A 21,732-nucleotide genomic window follows, 5' to 3' on the forward strand; every position below is an offset into this window, starting at 1 on the left:
ATCAATCAATTGGGCTCTACAAATTATCTACTTCAAACATAAGTGGGTACTATTGTGTCATTCTTTCTATAGAATCACTCATTTGTGCTTATCATTAGCCTATTATGAATAGATGGAAAACCTATTTGCTTCCACTTTTGATGACTCTGGAAATAAAGCTCTTAATTTAAAAAGGACTCTTCTGTCTAACTAACATTCCATGATACAGATTCTCTATAGCTTTATGAAAAAAAGATCTTCAAAATGCACTGCACAGAACTTAATACATAAATTCAATCCTAAATAATGAAGATGTTTCACTTGTGTCTTCATTACAATAATGTTACACAAACATTGTGAATTAATATTGATTTTTTCATAAAGCATTCTTATCTGATAGTTAGCCAAGTACAGTATATACAAGAATTTTGTCAGGAATTCATATGACATTAGCTCCTATTTGTAAACCACCTGTATTTTCTATTACTTTCATTTTTAACACACCCCTCTGTTGCCAGAGCCACATAGTGAATTTTGATTCACAGTCCTATGCTAAGAACTGTTAATCAAAAAGATCCTTTTTATAAAAATATCCTTTTAAAAATTCTATTCAATTGTATCCAGTTTTCAAAGTCTGACTGAATAAGTTTCTGCAGATTTCCTGCCAATGTTTTTCAGAAGTCTTGACAGCTTTAAGACTTGCATACTTCAATGCCAGAGTTCCTGAGCCAACATGACTGGAGGAGGAATTCTGGGAGTTGAAGTCCACAAGTGTTAAAACTGTCAAGTTTGAACACCCCTGGGTTTTTTTTTCTAAAGGGTTAGGGGTGCAAGGTCTTGTAACTTGACAGATTTTAGACTTGCATGCTTCAAATGCCAGAGTTTCTGAGCCAACATTTTGGTTGCTAAGCAAGAGCGTTATTAAGTGAGTTTCACCACATTTTACAAGTTGGCCATATCCACCCAGTCACATGACTGCCAAGCCACTCCCACCCGGTCACATGGCCAGCAAGCCACTCCCACAAAGCAGGCCACACCCACAGGTTCTAAATTTTTTTGAAACCCACCACTGGGCAGAAGTGAAGCCATGATAACCTTATATACAGCATCGTACTAGTACTCATAGAGGATAATATTTGTAGATCAGGGTTGAGATGGTGGATTTGTAGATCAGGGTCCTTGGTGCTCTCTGAACTTCGTTGGTTTCTTGCTGATATTTTATTACCCAACTAGGCAACATCATCAGTACTAGTAGAGAGGAGGTTTACTCTCATTTTATATTCTAACAGTATGCCGTCAGTATAGGTGAGTGTTAATTAATTTCATAAAACAGGGAAGAAAAGAAAATTACCAAACTCAAGGAGCACCAAGAGTCATAAGTGTGTTCTTTCATACGGGCTTGGGGGCTTATCCCAGGACAGGATGTGCTTTAAAAGTTGAGCTCAAATTTGCTACATACCACTTCCTTTTCCATTTTTTTTCATAATTTTTCTTATACATTATTTCCTCACACATGGTTTATATTTAATCAAAGGAACAGTCAGACATAAAAAAGAGAAGGAACTTTTCTTTCACTCCCCCACCCCCATCATAATATGAAATTATGAAATTATGAGAAGACGGAAGCAAAAACAAAACAAAACAAAACACCCCACGCTATACTTCTTGAACATGTAGAAGTGATGGGAATTCAGCTCAGTCCAAGTGACCAAGAACAGGAAGGTCAAAAAACAGAAAGAAAGGAGCTTCTGGTTCTCCAAATCACCTCATTGTGTTTTCTTCCTCCTCCACAATGGTGTGAGAAGGGTTGGGGTATCAGTCCTCCTTCTGAATTTCCTGCAGTTGTTTTGGTGCTTTGCATTTGTATTTTACACCCACACCCGTACCAGCTTTCATTGGGAAATGGGCATATAAGAGCCTGTTTGTACCAGAAGTGTGTGCCAGACTTCCTGGCCGGTTTCCACCACTCAGCTACTGGGGCTGGGACAACAGCAGAGGTGCTTCCGTTATTGAGATGCAAAGAGGGCCTGTCTGCCTGCATCAGCTCCACATTAGCTCTTGTCCTAAGTGCCAGAGAGGCTATTCCCATGAACTGCTGCATATTCATTACTCTCGTCTGGCAGAACAGTTGTTGTACAGGAGGAAAAGCCAGCACAGAATGGGTGAACCTCTCTCACATGTACACTGAAAGCTCTCTTCATAATCCGGCTTCAGCTAAGCCTAGAGCTGCCGTTCATGGAAACAATTGTTCTCTCTGGACCATCAACTCTACTCTGAATTCTGCTTATATTTTTATCCTCTCACTGCATGGATTTGGAATTTCCTCTCTGCTATTATGCACTTTATCCAAAGTCTATATATGTATGGGTATAATTCACACAACGTTAATTATTAGAGCAGCAGTTCGCTCCCCAGAACTGTATCTTGCAAGCAGTTTTAGCCTCCACACAGCATCTATTCATTCTCATAAAACAGGGTGATGGCCATTAATTTGGATGGCTTTAAAAGATCGAAAACAATTCATGTAGGATAGTTCTATGCAAGGCTATTGATTTTTGAAGACTCGCTATTACTTCTGGGTAATAATTACCTCCCAAATGATTGTTGTAGAAACTCACGTCACGTGACGTATCAGGACTTTCCCCTCCTTCACTAAACTGGGGAAGGGCGTGGCCAGCGGGTGACGCATCCATCCCGCAGGCTGCAGGTTTGACAGCCCTGTTGAAGAGTATGTGGAAGAGAGGTATGTTTCTCCCTCTTTTGTGTGTAGCTCAGGAGTGTCTGGTAAGCCATTGTGAAGCACCAAATGCTGGATTAAGATGGGCTTCAGGTTGACTCAACAAGCAACACTAACTTTTTGTGTCTAAAGCCAGAGTTGCAGAATCATTCCCACTAGCAAAGGCTGGAAGTATGGCAGATATAATTCAACTGATAACTGGAAGCAGGGGTGACATTCAGCAGGTTCTGACAGGTAGCAGAAATTTTGAGTAGTTTGGAGAACTGGCCTCAGAGTTGGGAGGGAATGGGGATTTTGCAGTATCCTTCTCCTGCCACGCCCACCAAGCCATGCCCATAGAACCAGTAATAATTTTTTTTAAATTTCACCACTGACTGGAAGGCATGAAGCAGGCTGGGTTTGAAATGGAACATACATGTAAATAATTCCCATTGCTTTAGTAGGGATAGGGAGTAGGCAGAAAGGCTGTCTGGCCCAAGATTATGCAGTAAACGTTATATTCAATGGGAAAACTGAATCTGAACCTTTCCAGTTTCAGCGTGACATCTTAATTATGCTATACTGCTTAGACTTAAGGTATCTTACCGTGCTATAATTTGTGTCCCATTTCCTTATGATGCGGTCTGGTAAAGCACTAAAATGTGGTGCTGTTTAGTCTCCTGGATAAAACTAAGTCTCTGAAACATCTGATACAATGATTGCCAATCTTTGGAAGCCATTTCCTAGTTCCTTTGCTTTCAAGCACATTGTGGTCCTTCTGCTCTCTCATTTTTGAACACAGAGATATGTGCATCGTGTTTGAATATCACTGATCATGTTCAGCCAGTTTGATGTAGTGGTTAAGGCTCCAGGATGGAAACTAGGGGGCCATGAGTTCTAGTCCCACGTTAGACCCTGGGCCAGCCACTCTCTCTCAGCCCTGGGAAGCAGGCAAAGGCAAATGCTTCCAAAAACCCTTGCCAAGAAAACTGCAGGGATGTCTTCAGACAGTTGTCAGGAATCAACAAAGACTTGAAGGCTCAAATAAAAGTCAGATCTACTGAAAGCTATTTGCCTTTTGATATGGATTGATATACATAATTCCATTATCCTCCATGTATACTCGCTACCTGACAGTATGTTTATGAAATATTTTCCTGAATATAGAATAACACAGGATCTTTTCCATTTTAAAAAGATGATGACTCAGACGGAACCTACATGAAAAATACATGCAGTTGTATTGCACATACATATAAACTTCGAGCATTAAATACAGTAATCCTTGAGTTTTAGAAGTAGAGGCAAGAACTTCCGAATATAGGAATGTATTAATGGCATGATAACAGTAACTGCTTTACTGAAGAAGACATTTTCTGTTTCCAAATAGAAATCCAAGCTACCTAGAAGTACTATAATGGGAAAACTGGTGTTACATTATGAGGCTTAGACAAAAAAGCCAAAAGTTATCAACCAGCACAGAATCAGCACATTTTCTGATATTATTCATAGCCGGGCATAATATGGGTTCAGTTTATATCTACATCTATCCATGTTTCTTTTCAAAATAACAAAAGCAAAAAAAAGTACTATTTATTATTTGTAAATAACCATTTAATTTAAATATTTCTCAGACTAGCAAAATGGTTGCCCTCCCACTCTTTCCGAGCAGCCTTTTACTGACAAAACACAACCTGACACTATAGGATGAACAACCCAAATGGGGACTGAAAACCCACCCCTCATGTTCCTTCATCCTTTTTGCTAGCACTGCTTTATAAAGATCTGGTTACACACTAATTTCTTTTGCGCACGGGCACGCGCACACATATGCACACACACAATTTGCATCTCTGAAGACATATCGGGGAATCCAGTGCAAAAGAAAATTCTGCCAAGAAAGGAAATATTGACCCTGATTGACAACACGCTCAGTACTAAGTAAAGCCATTAATGACTGTTTAGAAGTAAGCTCCCGTTGGGCACGCTTGCAGATGAAACATTTTTAGTCACCCAAGTAATTTTAAAATAAAGACTATTGAGATGGCCGACAGTCATAAAACTTGGATTATTATTTTTGTTGCCCCTGCTTTGGAGTAACTTGTTTCTTTTTCTTTCTTTTCTTTTTTAGGTAAACCAATTCTGCATCATTTGCCAAATAATCATGTGGCTGAATCTTAAGACCGCCCAGAACTTTTCCCTTTGAGTTCTTTTGGGCAGGAACTGTTTTCTTGAAAAGTCAAGTTGCAGTTAGGTTGTATAATTGGTTCAAGTTGGAATGGGGGAAAAATGAGAAACATAGGAAGAGACAGTCACAAAATCACACAATGCAGTTTGTGGGAACCAGTTGCTCTGTCTCCTCGCCATTTGGTCTTTTTCTTCTTCTGGTTCTTTTCCGGAACTTGTTGCCTGTTTGGAACATAGAAGAAATATCAGTATTGCTTTTAAGATTGAAGGACTAGTTAGAACCAGAATGTTAGTTGTAGAACCAGAAATATATATATATATATATATATATATATATATATATATATGTATGTATGTATGTATGTATGTATGTATGTATGTATGTATGTATGTATGTATATGTGTGTGTGTGTGTGTGTTTTATTTGTGCTGATAAATAAATAAAGGGAGACTAGTATAGATCTATTTCAAGCTATTTAGCTCTCATCAGCTAGCCTTACCCTTACTGGGATTCGAACCTGTGCTGTATTGCATCTTAGGCAAACTTCTTAGCCATTATGCCACAGGTCTCCTCCTTATCAGCTGAAGCCAGGGAAGAAGGTATATATTTAGTGTCACAACCCCTGGTAAGCCCCAATTATGGGAGGAAGCTAACTGCTTCCATCATCTGTCAATCGGCTCGTCACAAGAGTCCATCACGACAGAAACCCAATGTTTTTACTGTTGCCTTTGTTATATTTGTGTTTTATTTGTGCTGATAAATAAATAAAGGGAGACTAGTATAGACCTATTTCAAGCTATTTAGCTCTCATCAGCTAGCCTTAATAGCAATAGCAGTAGACTTATATACCGCTTCATAGGGCTTTCAGCCCTCTCTAAGCGGTTTACAGAGAGTCAGCATATTGCCCCCAACAATCTGGGTCCTCATTTTACCCACCTCGGAAGGATGGAAGGCTGAGTCAACCCTGAGCCGGTGGGATTTGAACCGCTGAACTGCTGATCTAGCAGTAGCTTGCAGTGCTGCATTTAACCACTGCGCCACCTTGGCTTACCCTTACTGGGATTCTGACCTGTGCTGTATTGCATCTTAGGCAAACTTCTTAGCCATTATGCCACAGGTCTCCTCCTTATCAGCTGAAGCCAGGGAAGAAGGTATATATTTAGTGTCACAACCCCTGGTAAGCCCCAATTATGGGAGGAAGCTAACTGCTTCCATCATCTGTCAATCGGTTGTGACACTAAATATATACCTTCTTCCCTGGCTTCAGCTGATAAGGAGGAGACCTGTGGCATAATGGCTAAGAAGTTTGCCTAAGATGCAATACAGCACAGGTTCGAATCCCAGTAAGGGTAAGGCTAGCTGATGAGAGCTAAATAGCTTGAAATAGATCTATACTAGTCTCCCTTTATTTATTTATCAGCACAAATAAAACACAAATATAACAAAGGCAACAGTAAAAATATTGGGTTTCTGTCGTGATGGAAGCACGTCATGACAGATGATGGAAGCATTTAGCTTCCTCCCATAATTGGGGCTTACCAGGGGTTGTGACAATATATATATATATATATATATATATATATATATATATATATATATATATATATATATATATATATATATATATATATATATATAATATAATATAAGTCCTATTGCTATATATATATAATATATATAGCAATAGGACTTATATACCACTTCACAGTGCTTTACAGCCCTCTCTATACTGTTTACAGAGTCAGCATATTGCCCCAAACAATCTGGGGCCTCATTTTACCCACCTCGGAAGGATGGAAGGCTTGAACCAGTCAGAATCGAAATCTTGGCAGTGAGCAGTGAGTTAGCCTGCACTACTGCATTCTAACCACTGTGCCATCATGGCTTTTATATATTATAATACATTATAATGTATAATATTATATACCGCTATCCTAAAATATATATTATACATTATTATATTATTGACTAGAATTAGACATCTGTCCAGGACATTTTAGCTCTTGGTTGTAGCTATAGCTAGAACTAGAATCAGGAGCTAAGAATTCCTGGGCACAGAATTCACACAATAGTTGTGACGGTGAGTGATTTCCATTACAAAAGTGGTGAATGAATCGAGCAGTCTCCCTCGCTCATTGTGGGAACCTTTTTCTTCCAGTGAGAAAAGTTTTAATCACATCATGCTAGTCTGAAGATTTAGACTGATTTTGCACGGGGAGCTAAAATGTGCTTTGTTTACTTTTGTCTTAACAATGGCTTGTCAATGGCATGACCTGGATGACTGAGAATATCAACAGACATTTAGCTATACAATTTGGGATTGTAGATTTCAAGTGGTGTGAGAGTAGGGATGGATTTCCAGAAAGGAAAAATTGCTAAAGTGCTCCAAGTGCTTCAATGACCCTCTAAAAGGATGCAAATGACCAGCTATCTGCAAGGAATATAAATCCTTCCATTCCCCACTATGCTGCCAGAGCTGAAGAAACTTCTTGGATGAGAAGCGAAACATCTTCAGAGAAAAAACAAGAAAGTCCAATTGCCTCCTGAAAAAGCACCTTTGGGACAAACACGACCTGGATGACTGAGAATCTCTATAGACAATGGTTTATCAACTAATGTTTATATGACAACAGGGTGAGTGAACCTTCCAACTGTAGCTTATTCAACAAACTATGCTCAAAATACAGCAGTGGGTGAAATAAGGGAACCTAGTACATTGAGCCAAAATATGATGCCTTGTTTTAATGGTGCTAAATAATTTCACTAAGGTAGAAATAGACATTAGCTACACTGAGAATTGCCATCTACAGAGCCAGACCGTTAGGCTCTTGGGCTTTTCATGTTCCTGAGCTTCCTCTCTTCTTGCAGACTTTTCATTTCCAGGCTAGTAATGAAATATCTGCAGGAAGAGAAGCAAGGAACTGCCCCCCCTGCAAACAACTCAACCCTCAGCTACACATATTCCCCACTATGGAGTCCAATGGTCTATCTCATGCCTGTCAAACTGGCAGCCTGCAGGCAGGATGCATCATGTGCAGACCATGCCCATCGCAGCTCTGCAAAGGCAAAAAACATCATAATGCATCACGATGTCAGGGTTCCAATTAACACACCCACGAACGAAAGAATTCTGTAAATTCCTCAAAGAACATTTTATTTGGATATGTCCTATTGGAACAAAGCTGGTGAAAACTGACTCTAAAGTTCCCACCGGTTTTTCCCTTAATTAAAAGTAAAGTCATTCCCCCAACTTGATTAGTCACATGGTCCAATCAGCATACAGTCCAGTTGTTGGGTGACCTCAGTCTCCATCCACCAACCACCTGACCTTGGTTCCCAGGGGAAAGAATGTTATTTTGGCTATAGCACCCCAGCTATCTCTACACCCCTCTCCCTACCCCTCATCTCCAGTCTGTGTCAGCAATGAAACTCTGAAAACAACCCCCACCCCGCAAGATTAGAAAGATGGCCACCATCTAGCCAGTTTCAGGATTGACACATGATACATCGTGTGATGCAATCGAGTTTGACACCCAGAGTCTTGACTCTGCTGGTAAAGCACAAGCTCTCTCCTTAAGATTTCTGTTTTTAGCATCAGAAAGCCTCCGAAGTTGAATAAACTATTATCCTGAACAGCTTGCACATGAGCTATTTATTAATTATTATTTATTTATTGGATTTAGGTGCCCCCTGGCTCTAAAACGAACCTGGGCACCTCATAAAATCAGATAGAAAACAGAATAAAAGCACAGTATCACACAACGAAGCAGATGGCATCCTTGTGCCCCACAGAAGGAACAGAGTAACTGTTCAGAGTAACAGAGAATGGAGAAGCCAGCTGAATCAAGGATCTTACTGCTGCTAATTAACTATTTTTATTTCAAAGTTAAAGCAGTAATTGTGGCAGCCTTGACATGCAGAAAATTAAAAGAGGGTAAAAGTAATCATGGCTTAGTACAATGTGAATTAGTGCAATATGAATCTCATAATTCTACTTAGTCTCAAGTGACTGAAGGTCCTATCTCATTTGAGCCAAAGTTTATGTATGAATTCTAAAGTCTAAAACATGAATTTTCTTAAGCAAAAATTTTGGGAGGATGAAATAAAATTTTGATCTGAATATTCCAAAGGAAAAGTAAACACAGGCAAGAATCTTCTGCCATTTTCAGATTATGCAGAATCAATATGGATGAATGGATGGACAGAGGGACAAACTTATTTCTGCAGTTTGGAAATAGCAGCTGCTGCAAAAACAAATATGCAAAAACAAATCCGGTATTTATTTTTTACATTTTTATAGGCAGCCAGGCAGTGTATGTACTCTACCTATCTAAAACACCTAAATTTTAAGCTATAAAGACATATTTTGAACCCACTGTTCCAGTGTAATCAAAAGAGCACCAGCCTCAATTCTAGCAGCCATTTGTTCAATAAGTAAGCCCCATAATAGAAAATCAACATTACTTGTTAGCAGTGACGTGCGGTGAGCTTCATGGCCGGTGAGGCAAGCGCAAAAGCCCCACCGAAGCCCCAGCGCCACGTCCACCATAGAGCGGGACCCTCACCGGCCATGAAGCTCACTGCACGTCACTTCTGCCCCCCCTCCCTCCACCCAGGACCTCCCCCCATGTCCCTCCACAAGCCCCCACCCTGCCCCGCCCCCCCAGGAACCCCTCCCCTCCCCCCAGCCCCGAAGCCCCCCACCCTCCCAGGCTCACCTGCCACCAGGGCCGGGGGGGCCGCCTCCTCCTCCCTCCACGCCCACCACCATGGCCGCCATGCCCACGTGGAGCTGCCGAGGCAGCGCCGAACAAGCGCCGAACGAGCTATGCTGGCCAGAGGAGCATCGAGCCGCTGATGGGCGGAGGCAACGGGCTCCTGAGTGCGTGCAGAGTGCCTTCGGGATCGCCAGGGAAGAAGTTGGGGAGCAAGGGTCACCCAGACCTCACAGCCTCCAGTCCCATCACAAAACCGCGAAGCCCAAAAGCGCGCCTGACTAAACCGCGGTGACAAAACCGCAAGTTCTAAAGCGCGCCGACGAATGAGCGCTGAAGCGCGCCGACAACAGCGCGCCGACAGAAGCGCGCTGTAACCCTAACCCTAACCCTAAACCTAACCCTAACCCTTACCTTAACTTAAATCGCGCTTCTGTCAGCGCACTGTTGTTGGCGCATTGATGACATCGCGGTTTTAGTGACGCGGTTTAGTCGGCACGGTTTTGTCGTTCGCCCTTTTGTCGGGTCACGGCAGCCTCCCCACAATTGCTCCCGCAGCATCTGCTACTGCTTGGGGACTCTAGCAAAGGAGGAATACAATCAGCGTTTTAGAGTGCCGGCAGGCATTCCGGGCGGCATGCCAGCACTTTAGACTCTAAAGTGCTGGCATGCCTTTAAAGTGCCGGCTTGCCTTCCATGCAGGCCGGCCCAGAAGGTAAGCCAGCACTTTAAAGGCATGCTGGCACTTTAGAGTGCAGGCAGGCAGGGCTCGGCTGCCATTCAGTGAAACATGTTTCTCTGAATGGCGGCTGAGCTCTAAAGTGCCAGCATGCATTCCGGGCCGCAGGCCATTCAGCGAAACATGTCCTGGTTTGTGGCCGGGCGGCACGCTTGCACTTTAAAACAGGACCAGGACATGTTTTGCTCTATGGTGCGCCGAGGCGGCATGGCTTTAAAAAATAAAAAAATAAAATGAAAAATAAAAAATGAAAAATGAAAAATAAAAATAGATGTGCCAGCCCGCGCGCCAGCAGAGGCGGGTAAACCCCCCCCCACACACGGACATACACATAATAAAAACAAATTACAATTACTTACATTACAAATAAATTGAATTCCTCCCCCCTGCCCCCTCCCTCTGACCCACATACCTTCCAGCTGCGTCAAAAATGCTAGATTTGGTCTAGCCAGGGACAGGCAGGCTAGGATAGTTGCTGCTAGAGTTACCACGTGGATGACTCTGCTTAAATGTTTTAAAATAGGCTCTAAACAAAGTGCCCTCTGTAGGAGGAGGCGGGAGAATCACGTGCCTCATTTGCATACAGAATTTTTTGCTTTTTAACCCTTGGTTAACTCTTAAAAGGTGAAAAATTCCTTATGCAAAGGAGGCCCATAGTTCTCTAGCCTCCTCCTACTAACTGCACTAAGGAGACTCAGAGTCACTGTGACTTAGAGTCTGGGAGCAACTACCTTGGCCTTTTTAATTAATTTAAAAATAGTTTCCTTTTCCTCAGGAGATTGGTGAAGCCCCGCCTCCCCTGCCTCTAGTGACTGCACGTTACTGCTTGTTAGTGTATCTATCCTTAGCATGAGCAGCTAAAAATAACCCATTGAAAACATGAGAACCCACAAAATAATATATGCAACTATTAGAAAGTTAATTTTAATGGATCTCAACAAAATCAAACCCCAGGTAAATTTGTGCACAATTTCATCTGATATGATTTATAAAGACTGAACTGATAATTCATGTAGTAATCAGCACTATTTTCAAGCCTGAATACCATCCATTAAGTCTCCTAATATTTCATGAGTACTCAGATTGAGATCACCAAAATTACATGCGAGGATGCTTAGTCTTGTAAAATCTTTATAATGTGATTGCAAAGTATTTTATCAATTCAATTCAATTCAATTCAATTCAATTTATTAAATTTATATGCCGCCCTTTCCCCCCGAAAGGGGACTCAGGGCGGTGCACAACTCGAACCGGGGAGGGGAATACAGACAAAAAGATTTAAAAGCAACAAGATAACAATATATAATTTAAAAACTCACAACAGTCATACCATTCGAGACGGGGGCAACAGCTCTTTAGCCCCAGGCCTGTCGGAACAACCAGGTTTTGAGGGCTTTGCGGAAGGCCTGGAGGGTGGTGAGGGTTCGAATCTCCACGGGGAGTTCGTTCCAGAGGGTCGGAGCAGCCACAGAGAAGGCTCTCCTCCGGGTAGTCGCCAGTCGACACTGGCCGGCGGATGGAATTCAGAGGAGGCCTAATCTGTGGGATCTAATCGGTCTAGTGGAGGTAATTGGCAGCAGGCGGTCTCTCAAGTACCCAGGTCCAATACCATGAAGGGCTTTATAAGTGACGACTAGCGCCTTGAAGCGTATCCAGAGACCAATAGGCAGCCAGTGCAGCTCGCAGAGGATAGGTGTTACGTGGGTGAACCGAGGTACACCCACAATCGCTCGCGCGGCTGCATTCTGGACAAGCTGAAGTCTCCGAATACTCTTCAAGGGCTGCCCCATGTAGAGCACGTTGCAGTAGTCCAGTCTAGAGGTCACAAGGGCATGAGTGACTGTTGTGAGGGCCTCCCGGTTCAGGTTGGGACGCAACTGGTGCACCAGGCGAACCTGGGCAAATGCCCCCCTGGTCACAGCCGACAAGTGGTGTTCAAGAGTCAGCTGTGGGTCCAGGAGGACTCCCAAATTGCGAACCCTGTCTGAGGGGCGTACTGTTTGACCCCCCAGCCTGAGAGATGGAACACTTGGCCAATTAGTAGGAGGGAAGCACAGCAGCCACTCGGTGTTATCTGGATCGAGTACAAGCTTGTTAAGCCCCATCCAGTCCCTAACAGCCTTGAGGCACTGGCACATCACGTCAACCGCTTCATTGAGTTGGCACAGGGTGGACAGATACAGCTGCGTATCGTCCGCATACTGGTGGTATTTTATTCCATGCCGTCGAATGATCTCACCCAGCGGCTTCATGTAGATATTAAACAGGAGGGGGGACAGGACCGAACCCTGCGGCACCCCATAATTCAGGGGCCTAGGGGTCGATCTCTACCCTCTGACTAACACTGACTGCAACCTGTCCGAGAGGTAAGAGGAGAACCACCGTAGGACAGTGCCTCCCACCCCCACCTCCCGCAGTCGTCGCAGAAGGATACCATGGTCGATGGTATCGAAGGCTGCTGAGAGGTCAAGGAGCACTAGGACGGAGGCATAACCTCCGTCCCTGGCTCTCCAGAGATCATCGATCAATGCGACCAAAGCGGTTTCCGTGCTGTAGCCAGGCCTAAATCCCGACTGGAAGGGATCTAGATAATCGGTTTCCTCCAAGGACCACCGGAGTTGAAAGGCTACCACTTTCTCAACAACCTTCCCCACAAAGGGGGGGTTGGAGACTGGACGATAGTTGTTTAAAACGGCTGGATCCAAAGATGGCTTCTTCAGAAGGGGTCTCACCACCGCCACCTTTAAAGCGGGGGGAAAGAACCCCTCCCGAAGGGAGGCGGTAACAACCGCCTGAATCCAGCCCCGTGTCACCTCCCTGCTGTTTGCAACCAGCCAGGAGGGGCACGGGTCCAGTACACATGTTTGGTTTGGTTTGGTTTGGTTGCGTTTATTTATAGGCCGCCCTTTTCCCTGAGGGGACTCAGGGCGGCTAACAACTTATGGGAGGGGAAGACATACAATAACATAAAAATACAATATATAACTAAGATCAAACAACATTCATTCAATATTCGGGCGGGGGCAAACTATGGTCTTTACCCCCAGGCCTGGCGGGATAGCCAGATCTTGAGGGCTGTGCGGAAGGTCTGAAGGGTGGTGAGGGTACGAATCTCCACGGGGAGATCGTTCCAGAGGGTCGGAGCTGCTACAGAAAAGGCTCTCCTCCGCGTAGTTGCCAGCCGACACTGGCTGGCAGATGGCACTCGGAGGAGGCCTAATCTGTGGGATCTTATGGGTCGAGAGGAGGTAATTGGCAGAAGGCGGTCTCCCAAGTACGCAGATCCACTACCATGAAGGGCTTTATAGGTAGTAAGAAGCACCTTGAAGTGCACACGGAGGCCAACAGGTAGCCAGTGCAGCTCGCGGAGGATAGGTGTTATGTGGGCGAACCGAGGTGCACCCACGATCACTCGCGCGGCCGCATTCTGGACTAGCTGAAGCCGCCGAATGCTCCTCAAGGGCAGCCCCATGTAGAGCACATTGCAGTATTCCAGCCTAGAGGTCACGAGGGCGCGAGTGACTGTTGTGAGAGCCTCCCGATTCAGGTAGGGTCGCAACTGGCGCACCAGGCGAACCTGGGCAAATGCCCCCCTGGTCACAGCCGACAGGTGGTGATCAAAAGTCAGCTGTGGATCCAGGAGGACTCCCAAGTTGCGAACCCTGTCTGAGGGGTGTAAATTTTGACCCCCCAGCCTGATCGTTGGTACACTAGCACTTACAGCTCCCATGGCCTTGTCCATGTCCTCAGGGGTAACAGCTTGGAAATCAATCCAGTGATGTCCTTCCAGATTCTCCCCTGGTGCCTCGGCTGGTTCTGCGCAATTGGAGTCCAGGTCCATCCGAAGCCGAGCTACTTTATCTGCGAGGAATTGGACGTAATCCTCAGCTCTGCCCTGCAAAGGATCGCTCATATCCCTCCTGTTTAGGAGGGAACGGGTTATCCTGAACAGGGCGGCTGGGCACGACTCAGCGGAAGCAATCAGGGAGGCAATGTGTCTTCTTTTAGTCGTCCTAATTGCCCGAAGATAGGCTCTGATGCTGGATGTTAAAAGCGCTCGGTCTGACTCGGACTTACTGGATCTCCATCGTTGCTCTAGGCGTCTCTTTCGGCGCTTCATCTCCCGGAGTTCCTCAGTAAACCAAGGGGCCCTCCTGGAACCACTGCCTCGGATCGGCCGTAAAGGCGCAATCCGGTTAAGAGCCCCTGCCGCTGCTGAATTCCAGGCAGCAACCAGAGTCTCCGCCGGACTGCGGGCGAGGGTATCAGGAACAACCCCAAGCTCCGTCTGAAAGCCCGAAGGGTCCATAAGTCGCCTGGGGTGGAACCACCTAATCGGTTCCTCCTCCCTACAGTGGGGGTTTGGTCTCCGAAAGTCAAGCCTCAGTAGGTAGTGGTCTGACCATGACAGGGGTAAGGTCTCACTACCCCTCAAACCAAGATCACAACTCCACTGCTCCGAGAGAAATACGAGGTCGAGCATGTGACCCGCCGAGTGAGTCGGGCCCCGAATTACTTGAGTCAAGCCCATGGCTGTCATGGAAGCCATGAACTCCTGCGCTCCATCAGAGTGTTCACTGAGCGAAGGCAAATTGAAATCCCCCAGAACCATAAGCCTGGGAAACTCAATTGCCAGCTCAGCTACTGACTCGAGGGGTGAGGGGAGGGCTGCTACAACGCTGTTGGGAGGCAGGTACGTTAACAGCAGGCCCACTTGACCCTTGAGGTCCAACTTCACCAGCAAGGACTCACACCCGACAAGCTCCGGAGCAGGGATCCTACGAGGTACTAAAGACTCTCGGATAACAATAGCCACACCTCCACCCCTTCCCTGGGATCACGGCTGATGTAGCATCTGAAAACCCTCTGGGCACATCTCTACGAGGGGCACTCCTCCCTCCGGGCCCAGCCAGGTGTCAGTAATACATGCCAGGTCTGCCCTCTCGTCTAAGATTAAGTCCCGTACGAGGGGAGCCTTGTGAACTACAGACCTGGCATTTAGCGACAGCAGCCTGAGACCAGGGTCCTGATTACTCGCGCCATCTGGCCTTGGAGTGGGACTCATAGGGCCGGAAGGAGGGATCTCTGTAACATAGCGAGCCCTCCTTCCCCGGTAATGGCCAGCCCTAAAGTCCCCGCCATATCTGCCCCTCCCTGTTAAGACCGTAATGCTCCGGCCCACTCCCGTGTCCGTAGTCCCTCCACCCACCCCCACAGGCCCCGTATTTCCCGACAGGCCCTTCGAATCAGTCATCCTGAGATTGGAACAGGCCCAGATCCCCCCAACACTTCTGCAAGCACTCAGTGTGGGGGAACCTGGTTCCCATCCCAATCTCGCTTGCTCACTCAAACACTCACTCACTCACACCCCCACAAAAATTTTAAAAAGATATAACAGTATAATATAAAAGGGGATTACACAAGTTAAAAGTTAAAAGTGTGGGATCATTCAATCAAATATATACGTACCACATGCACTCCCCATACAAAAAGAAAATTGCGCACCTATTTAAGATATTCGAGTAAAGTTTGTAGGTGGGTTTGCAAAAAAGTCCAGTCCAGTGGACGGTGGAGTGGATGACGATTGTAAAATAGAGGGCAGATGGAATGATGTCTTTGAGATGTCAAATTAGAACAGGAGGCAGTCCAAAGCCTCACCCCCCCTCTACTTCTCACCATTAGTCCGAATGAAATTAAACAAGTGCTGTCCAAGATAGTAATCCAGAGGCAGACGCAAATAATAATAGTCAAAGCAACTGAGGTTGAGGCAGCAAGGTCAGCAGCCCAAATCACCCATCCAACCATGATAGCCATGGTCCAGTTGGTGACAAACCACATACCGCTCCTCCTCAAGCCTCGGCACAGCATGGATTACTCAGCCAGGTCTGTGGCCAGATCTAAAGTCCAGTGCGAAGATTAAATATTGCACACCCTCCTGGTCACACACCGTCTTATCGCCGTCACCACCACTTCTCCCAATCCCACAGTGAAGGCTCCTCACTTCCTCTCCTCCTTCCTCTCCTCCAAAAGCTAGAGAGCCAGGGTCTTATCGTGGTCTTGCCATTTTTATACCAGGAGGTTTAGGCTTGCTGTAGCCAGCATAAAGTAAAAAGCCCTCATGCCGCCCCCGTTCGCCTTTGGGGGGGGAGGCCGTTCCCGATAGCTACCAGACGCTGCTCGCGCTGTTCGTGCCACCCATGCTGTCGAAGGGGAGGGGGAGCTGCTCATATGTTTCTTCCTCACTGACTCCCAGGTCTCAAAACAACCCACAGCAGTTCTTCGGCTTAAAAAGCTTACTCGAGCCGTCCGTATCGTCTCTGTGGGGGGGCTCTCTTTGATAACCACCGTTCCCAGATCCTCTCAAGTTCTTCTCGCCCAGGCTTAGCTCCTTGGGTGCTAGATGCCACTGCCGCCACTACCAAGTTCAAAAAAGCCGCCCTACAGCTGATCTAAAACCGCTCTACAGCTGATCTTCAGAGCCGTCGCGCCGCAAACCAGCATAAGGAGGGAAGATTCGGCGCGTTCCAGGTGCCTGGGGAGCGTTTACGCAACCCCCCTCCAGCCGAAATTACACCCCTGGACTGCCTGCTCGATCACCTCCACGGAGGACTTCTCCCTTTGGGTTTCCAGGGGCTCCGTCCCTCTCAATTCCGCTCCTCTCTTTTTCGCAAAACTCGAGCATTTTCACTCGAGCAGCCATCTTCCGCCTCGCACCATCTTCTTACTCAAGAACCTTCAAACTACATGAGATTTCAGTGCTTTTAAATTCATCTTGGGTATTGATTAGACTACAAATATATCTTGACTTATGACCTCAATTGAGTCCAAAACCTCTGTTGCTAAGTGAGACATTTGTTAAGTTCATTTTGCCCCATTTTACGACATTTCTTGCCACAGGTGTTAAGTGAATCACTTCAGTCATTAAGTTAGTAACAGGTTTGTTAACTGAATCCAATTTCCCCATTGACTTTGCTTGTCAGAAGGTCACAAAAGGTGACACCATGATCCTGGGACACTGTAACTGTCATAAATATGAGTTAGTTGTCACGTGTCTGAATTTCGATCACATGACCATGGGGATGCTGCAATGCTCATAAGTGTGAAAAATGGTCATAAGTCACTTTTTCAGTATTTTTTAATGGTCACTAAACAAACCATTGTAAGTTGAGGACTACCTACATTTTTAGATTTAAAAGACATCATGTGGTCAGTACAGATCTAAAGCAGAGATCCCGAACCCCTGGTCTCTGGACTGGCACCAGTCTGGAACATGCCAACAATCGGGCCGCACAAACAAGTGATGCCTCATCCACGGGATGCAGGCAGCATGCAATCCCCCCCCCCTCTGGTTTGTGAAAAAACTCTGGTCCATGAAAAAACCTTTCCCCATGGAACTGGTCCCTGGTTCCCAAAAGATTGGGGACCACTGATCAAGAGAACCTGTAGCAGCTTTTCCCAACTTCCCCAAAATTCTGCAAATTGTTGAATCCATCTGAAGGACACTAAGTTAGAAAAGTTTTGATGAAACCAATTGTAGCCCATATGAGGTACTTTCCAGTTTTAGGCAGATGGTTTTCATTGCCAGCTTGATTACCCACAACCTCAAACCAAAGAAACTACAGTAAAATTGTCCTGTTCTCATCAACTCACTAACCCCCACCCCGAATCTCTGCTAACTTCAGTGGGCAAGTCCTGTTTGAAATTGGTGAACATAAGAAGCAAGAATGCGCCTCAAAGCTGTTTAAGAGGCACGTAGGGACTTTACTGCTTTTTTTTTTTGAAACAAAAACAAAACCGTACAACGATAAAATGCAACTGCAATACTGTTTTTTTTTTCTTAATCACAATTAAGCGTCAGGCTAAACTGAGCAGCATTTATTAAGCTTTCTTGACCTCTAAATCTCTCTTCCCTTGCATTCCTTCACTGCCAACTAAGAACAGCCTGAAGAATGTGCAACGACTGAAAAACTTGTATCCTGAAGAAATCAAGGCTACAGTATCTTATTTGGTGTAGTTAACGCTGGCAGTCAGAGTGCCTCTATTCTAGGAAAGCTTCCTGAGAACACAACTGTAAGGCAAGGGTTGCAACTTTCCTGGCTCAAACAATTAGCATGTTTCCCCCCCCTGCCCCCGTTTTAAAAAAATAAGAATGTATACATGCAAAGGATCTAGTGCCAGAGGTCCCATTACAGCTAAAATTCTTTGATTAATGAAGTTTGGAAAGCAGCACAGTGATCTTTTGGAAAAAGGTAACTAGTTTCTTCTTTATATAATACAAGCAATGGGTCAGGACATGATTGCTGGGGCATCCTGCCCCATTGGTATTTCAGGGTGGAGGTTGCTGCGAAATTGCTTAGCACAATGAAGGGTTATGTTTGCCAGAAGATATGTAATCTTTGCCAGCTGATCATCAGAGGTGGCTTGAGATCTAGCAAATGAAATTGCTGGCTGTCATGACGGGGGAGGCAATTTTGCCTTTACTGCTAAGGTCAGCAACGAACAAGTTTTAAAAAGCCTGGTAAAAAGACTTCACCTCTCCTTTTTTAAATAATTGTTTCCCTGCCAGTCTCACTTCATAATCTGGCTGGGCTTTCTATGGTGGTTTTGCTTGTTTTTCAGAATGTTTGCTTGCTTCTCAGAGCTTCTACTTGCTTCTTAGAAATATCAAATATTTTGTAAACAAACACAGTTTCTCCCAGGCTTGGTTTATACACCACATTCATCTGTAATAATATTTCTTCTTTTTTAGGGGGGGGGGGTGTATGTGTGTAGGTTGGGCTTAGTGTGGCCAGAAATGTGAACCTGAAGTTCTCGTATCAAGTTCAGATGAGAGTTAACAGAAGAATTCTTATTCTCAAAGTCATGGCTTCAAAATCCTGGCTTAGTACTAAGCCTTGAAACAGTGACAGGTCAATAAGTTCCCCCAGATTTTCTTTTTCTTTTTTACATACACAAAAGGGGACAAATTTTATTTGGTTTTCAGTGGAATAGCTTCATTTAATGTCTGGAAGAAGCCTGTGACACTTCTTCATGGATTCAACCTATTCAGACATGGACAAAGAGGTTTTTCAGGGTCCAATCTTGATCAATCGGTCACCGGAGCCAGAGGTTCTGTCTTCCAAGCTTTCAGTCTCATGCTGGAGACCATCTTCAGAAAACTTCTCTCTGCTAGAGAGATTCCCTGAGGATAAGCTCTAGTATAAGAGTCCAAAAGCTCGGAAGATGGATCTTCTGGCTCTGGTAACCAATCCAGATTGGATCCTGCAACATTATCCTGCTACAGAACCAAGGTGGCGCAGTGGAGAGCCGAGGTGGCGCAGTGGTTAAATGCAGCACTGCAGGCTACTTCAGCTGACTGCAGTTCTGCAGTTCGACTGTTCAAATCTCACCGGCTCAAGGTTGACTCAGCCTTCCATCCTTCCGAGGTGGGTAAAATGGGGACCTAGATTGTTGGGGGCAATATGCTGATTCTGTAAACCGCTTAGAGCGGGCTGAAAGCCCTATGAAGTGGTATATAAGTCTAACTGCTATTGCTATTGCTTTTGCTACACATATATTCACCTTCAATCAAAAGAGGTTTCTGTCCCCACCGTCAAAAAAGTGTTTTGCCTTATGTCTAAACTATTTATAAATTATTTAGTTCAACTTTCATAAATTATTAAGATTTTAAACATTTAAAAAACCATATTGGCATAGAATATGACAACCATGTTTGATGTCATTCTTTGAAAATTTTATTTGTTCAAAATAAATATGGATTAAAAATTAACGATCATTACAGATTTCCTGGTAAGCCAAAAATAGATGAACAAATATTTAAATAAATGGGATCTATGGCTGAGATGGAACACTAATGCTTAGTGAATGATTCATAAACTTTTTTTTCCTAAAGTAAGTTTGATTCATGATATGTGAATGGAAGCCAAATCAGTTGTGGACTGATTTAATGGTGGGATGGCTCACCTGATTACTCGAACAAGATCATGGAAGGCTTTGTCAACATTCAGTGGAGGATCCTTAGCACTAGTTTCTATATATGGAATCTGGAAAACAAAGGCTTGGTAATGATTACATATATACTAGGCATATTCAGAATATAAGAAATACGGGGAAGCAAAGTCCAAATGCCATTAAAACAGGAAGAGCAATTGTTTTGTATGCTAAGTTGGGAGATTTTTTTTTCTTCCCTAGTGATGAATTCCTGGGATGTAGAAAAAGAAAATTATTCAGAGAGGTCATCATTTACACTGCTATAGAAAAGTTAATACAGAAAAAAGTAAGGGAAATTGTTCAAAAGTTTCTTTACAGTCTTGTATGCACTCTTATAAAGCAGAAGTGGTTTTTAGTGGCAGTTGCAGGACTCACAAGCTTTCATAGTAGTCTTACTTTCATGGATTTCCCTCCAAAATTGCAGTATAAAAATAGAAGTTGAATGGAAGCAGCTAATGTCTAGCCACTGCTTTTTTATACCCAGATTTGAGAACTGGAGTAACAGGAATAAGCGCTATTTGAATACTGAGAGCTGGAGTAGAGTTCTCCCATTTCTACTGTTAATGTCTGGGGGGAGAAAAATGACCAAATGGTGTACCCTCTAAAAGGGAGGGGGAGTACTTACCCCCCAAAAAAATCACAGTAAGAAAAGTAGTTTGCTCAGTGGAAAAACAGGAATGATTAAAAATCTATTTTTATTGGGATCTGAACTGTAAAATTCTAAATATCAATTCCACATGTCAAACAAGTATAATAACCACTCGGTCTCTGAGAAAGACTTGCACCCTATAGCAAACTTTCTTGGGAAAATGCAAAATGGGACTTCTTAATGTTAAAACTAAGCTTCTGACACATTAAGCTTGGATGTGAGTGGGTCTATTTAATTTTGCAAACATGCGGTATATTTGTGTATGAGCAGGTCAGTGTATTTACAAGCACAAACGTAGAAAAGTATATATTTCCAGTAAAACAAAGCCCACAGAAAGGAAAGCAGCTAGCCATTACTTTCCTGGAACAGAAAAAAGGAAGGCACAGCTGCAATTGACCAATGGGAGCCCCTTGCTAGCTTCCAGTCCAGACTGAATTTCTTGCCAGCCTCTGACAAAGTATCCAGAGAGGATTTTCTTAAACTGGTTTACAGTTTAGCTTGTCTCCTTACAAAAAGGCACCAGTTTAAGGATGCAGTGTGCATATACTCTCAATAGTGTTTTCCAAACTGAAATGCCTCATTTTAAATATGATTCTTTCGGTTGGCCATTTATAAGGATACTTTTGTGTACTGTATCCAGTTCTGCTCAGTTTTTTTTCTTACAATTGGTGGAGGGGCTGAAGAAGGGACAGGCATAACTATATATGGTATTCTAAATGAAGTTTTATGACCCCGCGTGTTCGCACTAAGATAGCA

At 44.3% G+C, this 21,732-nt stretch overlaps 1 protein-coding gene across 5 annotated transcripts in view; it reads right to left on the reverse strand.

Moving 5' to 3' along the window:
* Nucleotides 1-255: 255 nt before the first annotated feature.
* MRAS (muscle RAS oncogene homolog) overlaps nt 256-21,732 on the reverse strand; it is a 120,073-nt gene continuing 98,596 nt past the window's right edge. For 4 of the 5 annotated variants that reach the window (XM_087712197.1, XM_087712172.1, XM_087712184.1 and 1 more), the window contains 2 exons: nt 20,301-20,380; nt 256-5,104 (listed from right to left, as the gene is read on the reverse strand). In XM_087712197.1, the coding sequence (XP_087568323.1) occupies nt 5,008-5,104; nt 20,301-20,380 (177 nt within the window). In that variant the 3' untranslated portion in view covers nt 256-5,007. The remainder of the gene's footprint in view (nt 5,105-20,300; nt 20,381-21,732) is intronic. The other variant, XM_087712191.1, reaches the window with a different exon arrangement.

Source organism: Thamnophis sirtalis, unplaced genomic scaffold, assembly GCF_051295495.1.
Source record: "Thamnophis sirtalis isolate CommonGarterSnake01/CBP01778 unplaced genomic scaffold, rThaSir2_p1.2 scaffold_1, whole genome shotgun sequence".
Taxonomy (NCBI): domain Eukaryota; kingdom Metazoa; phylum Chordata; class Lepidosauria; order Squamata; family Natricidae; genus Thamnophis; species Thamnophis sirtalis.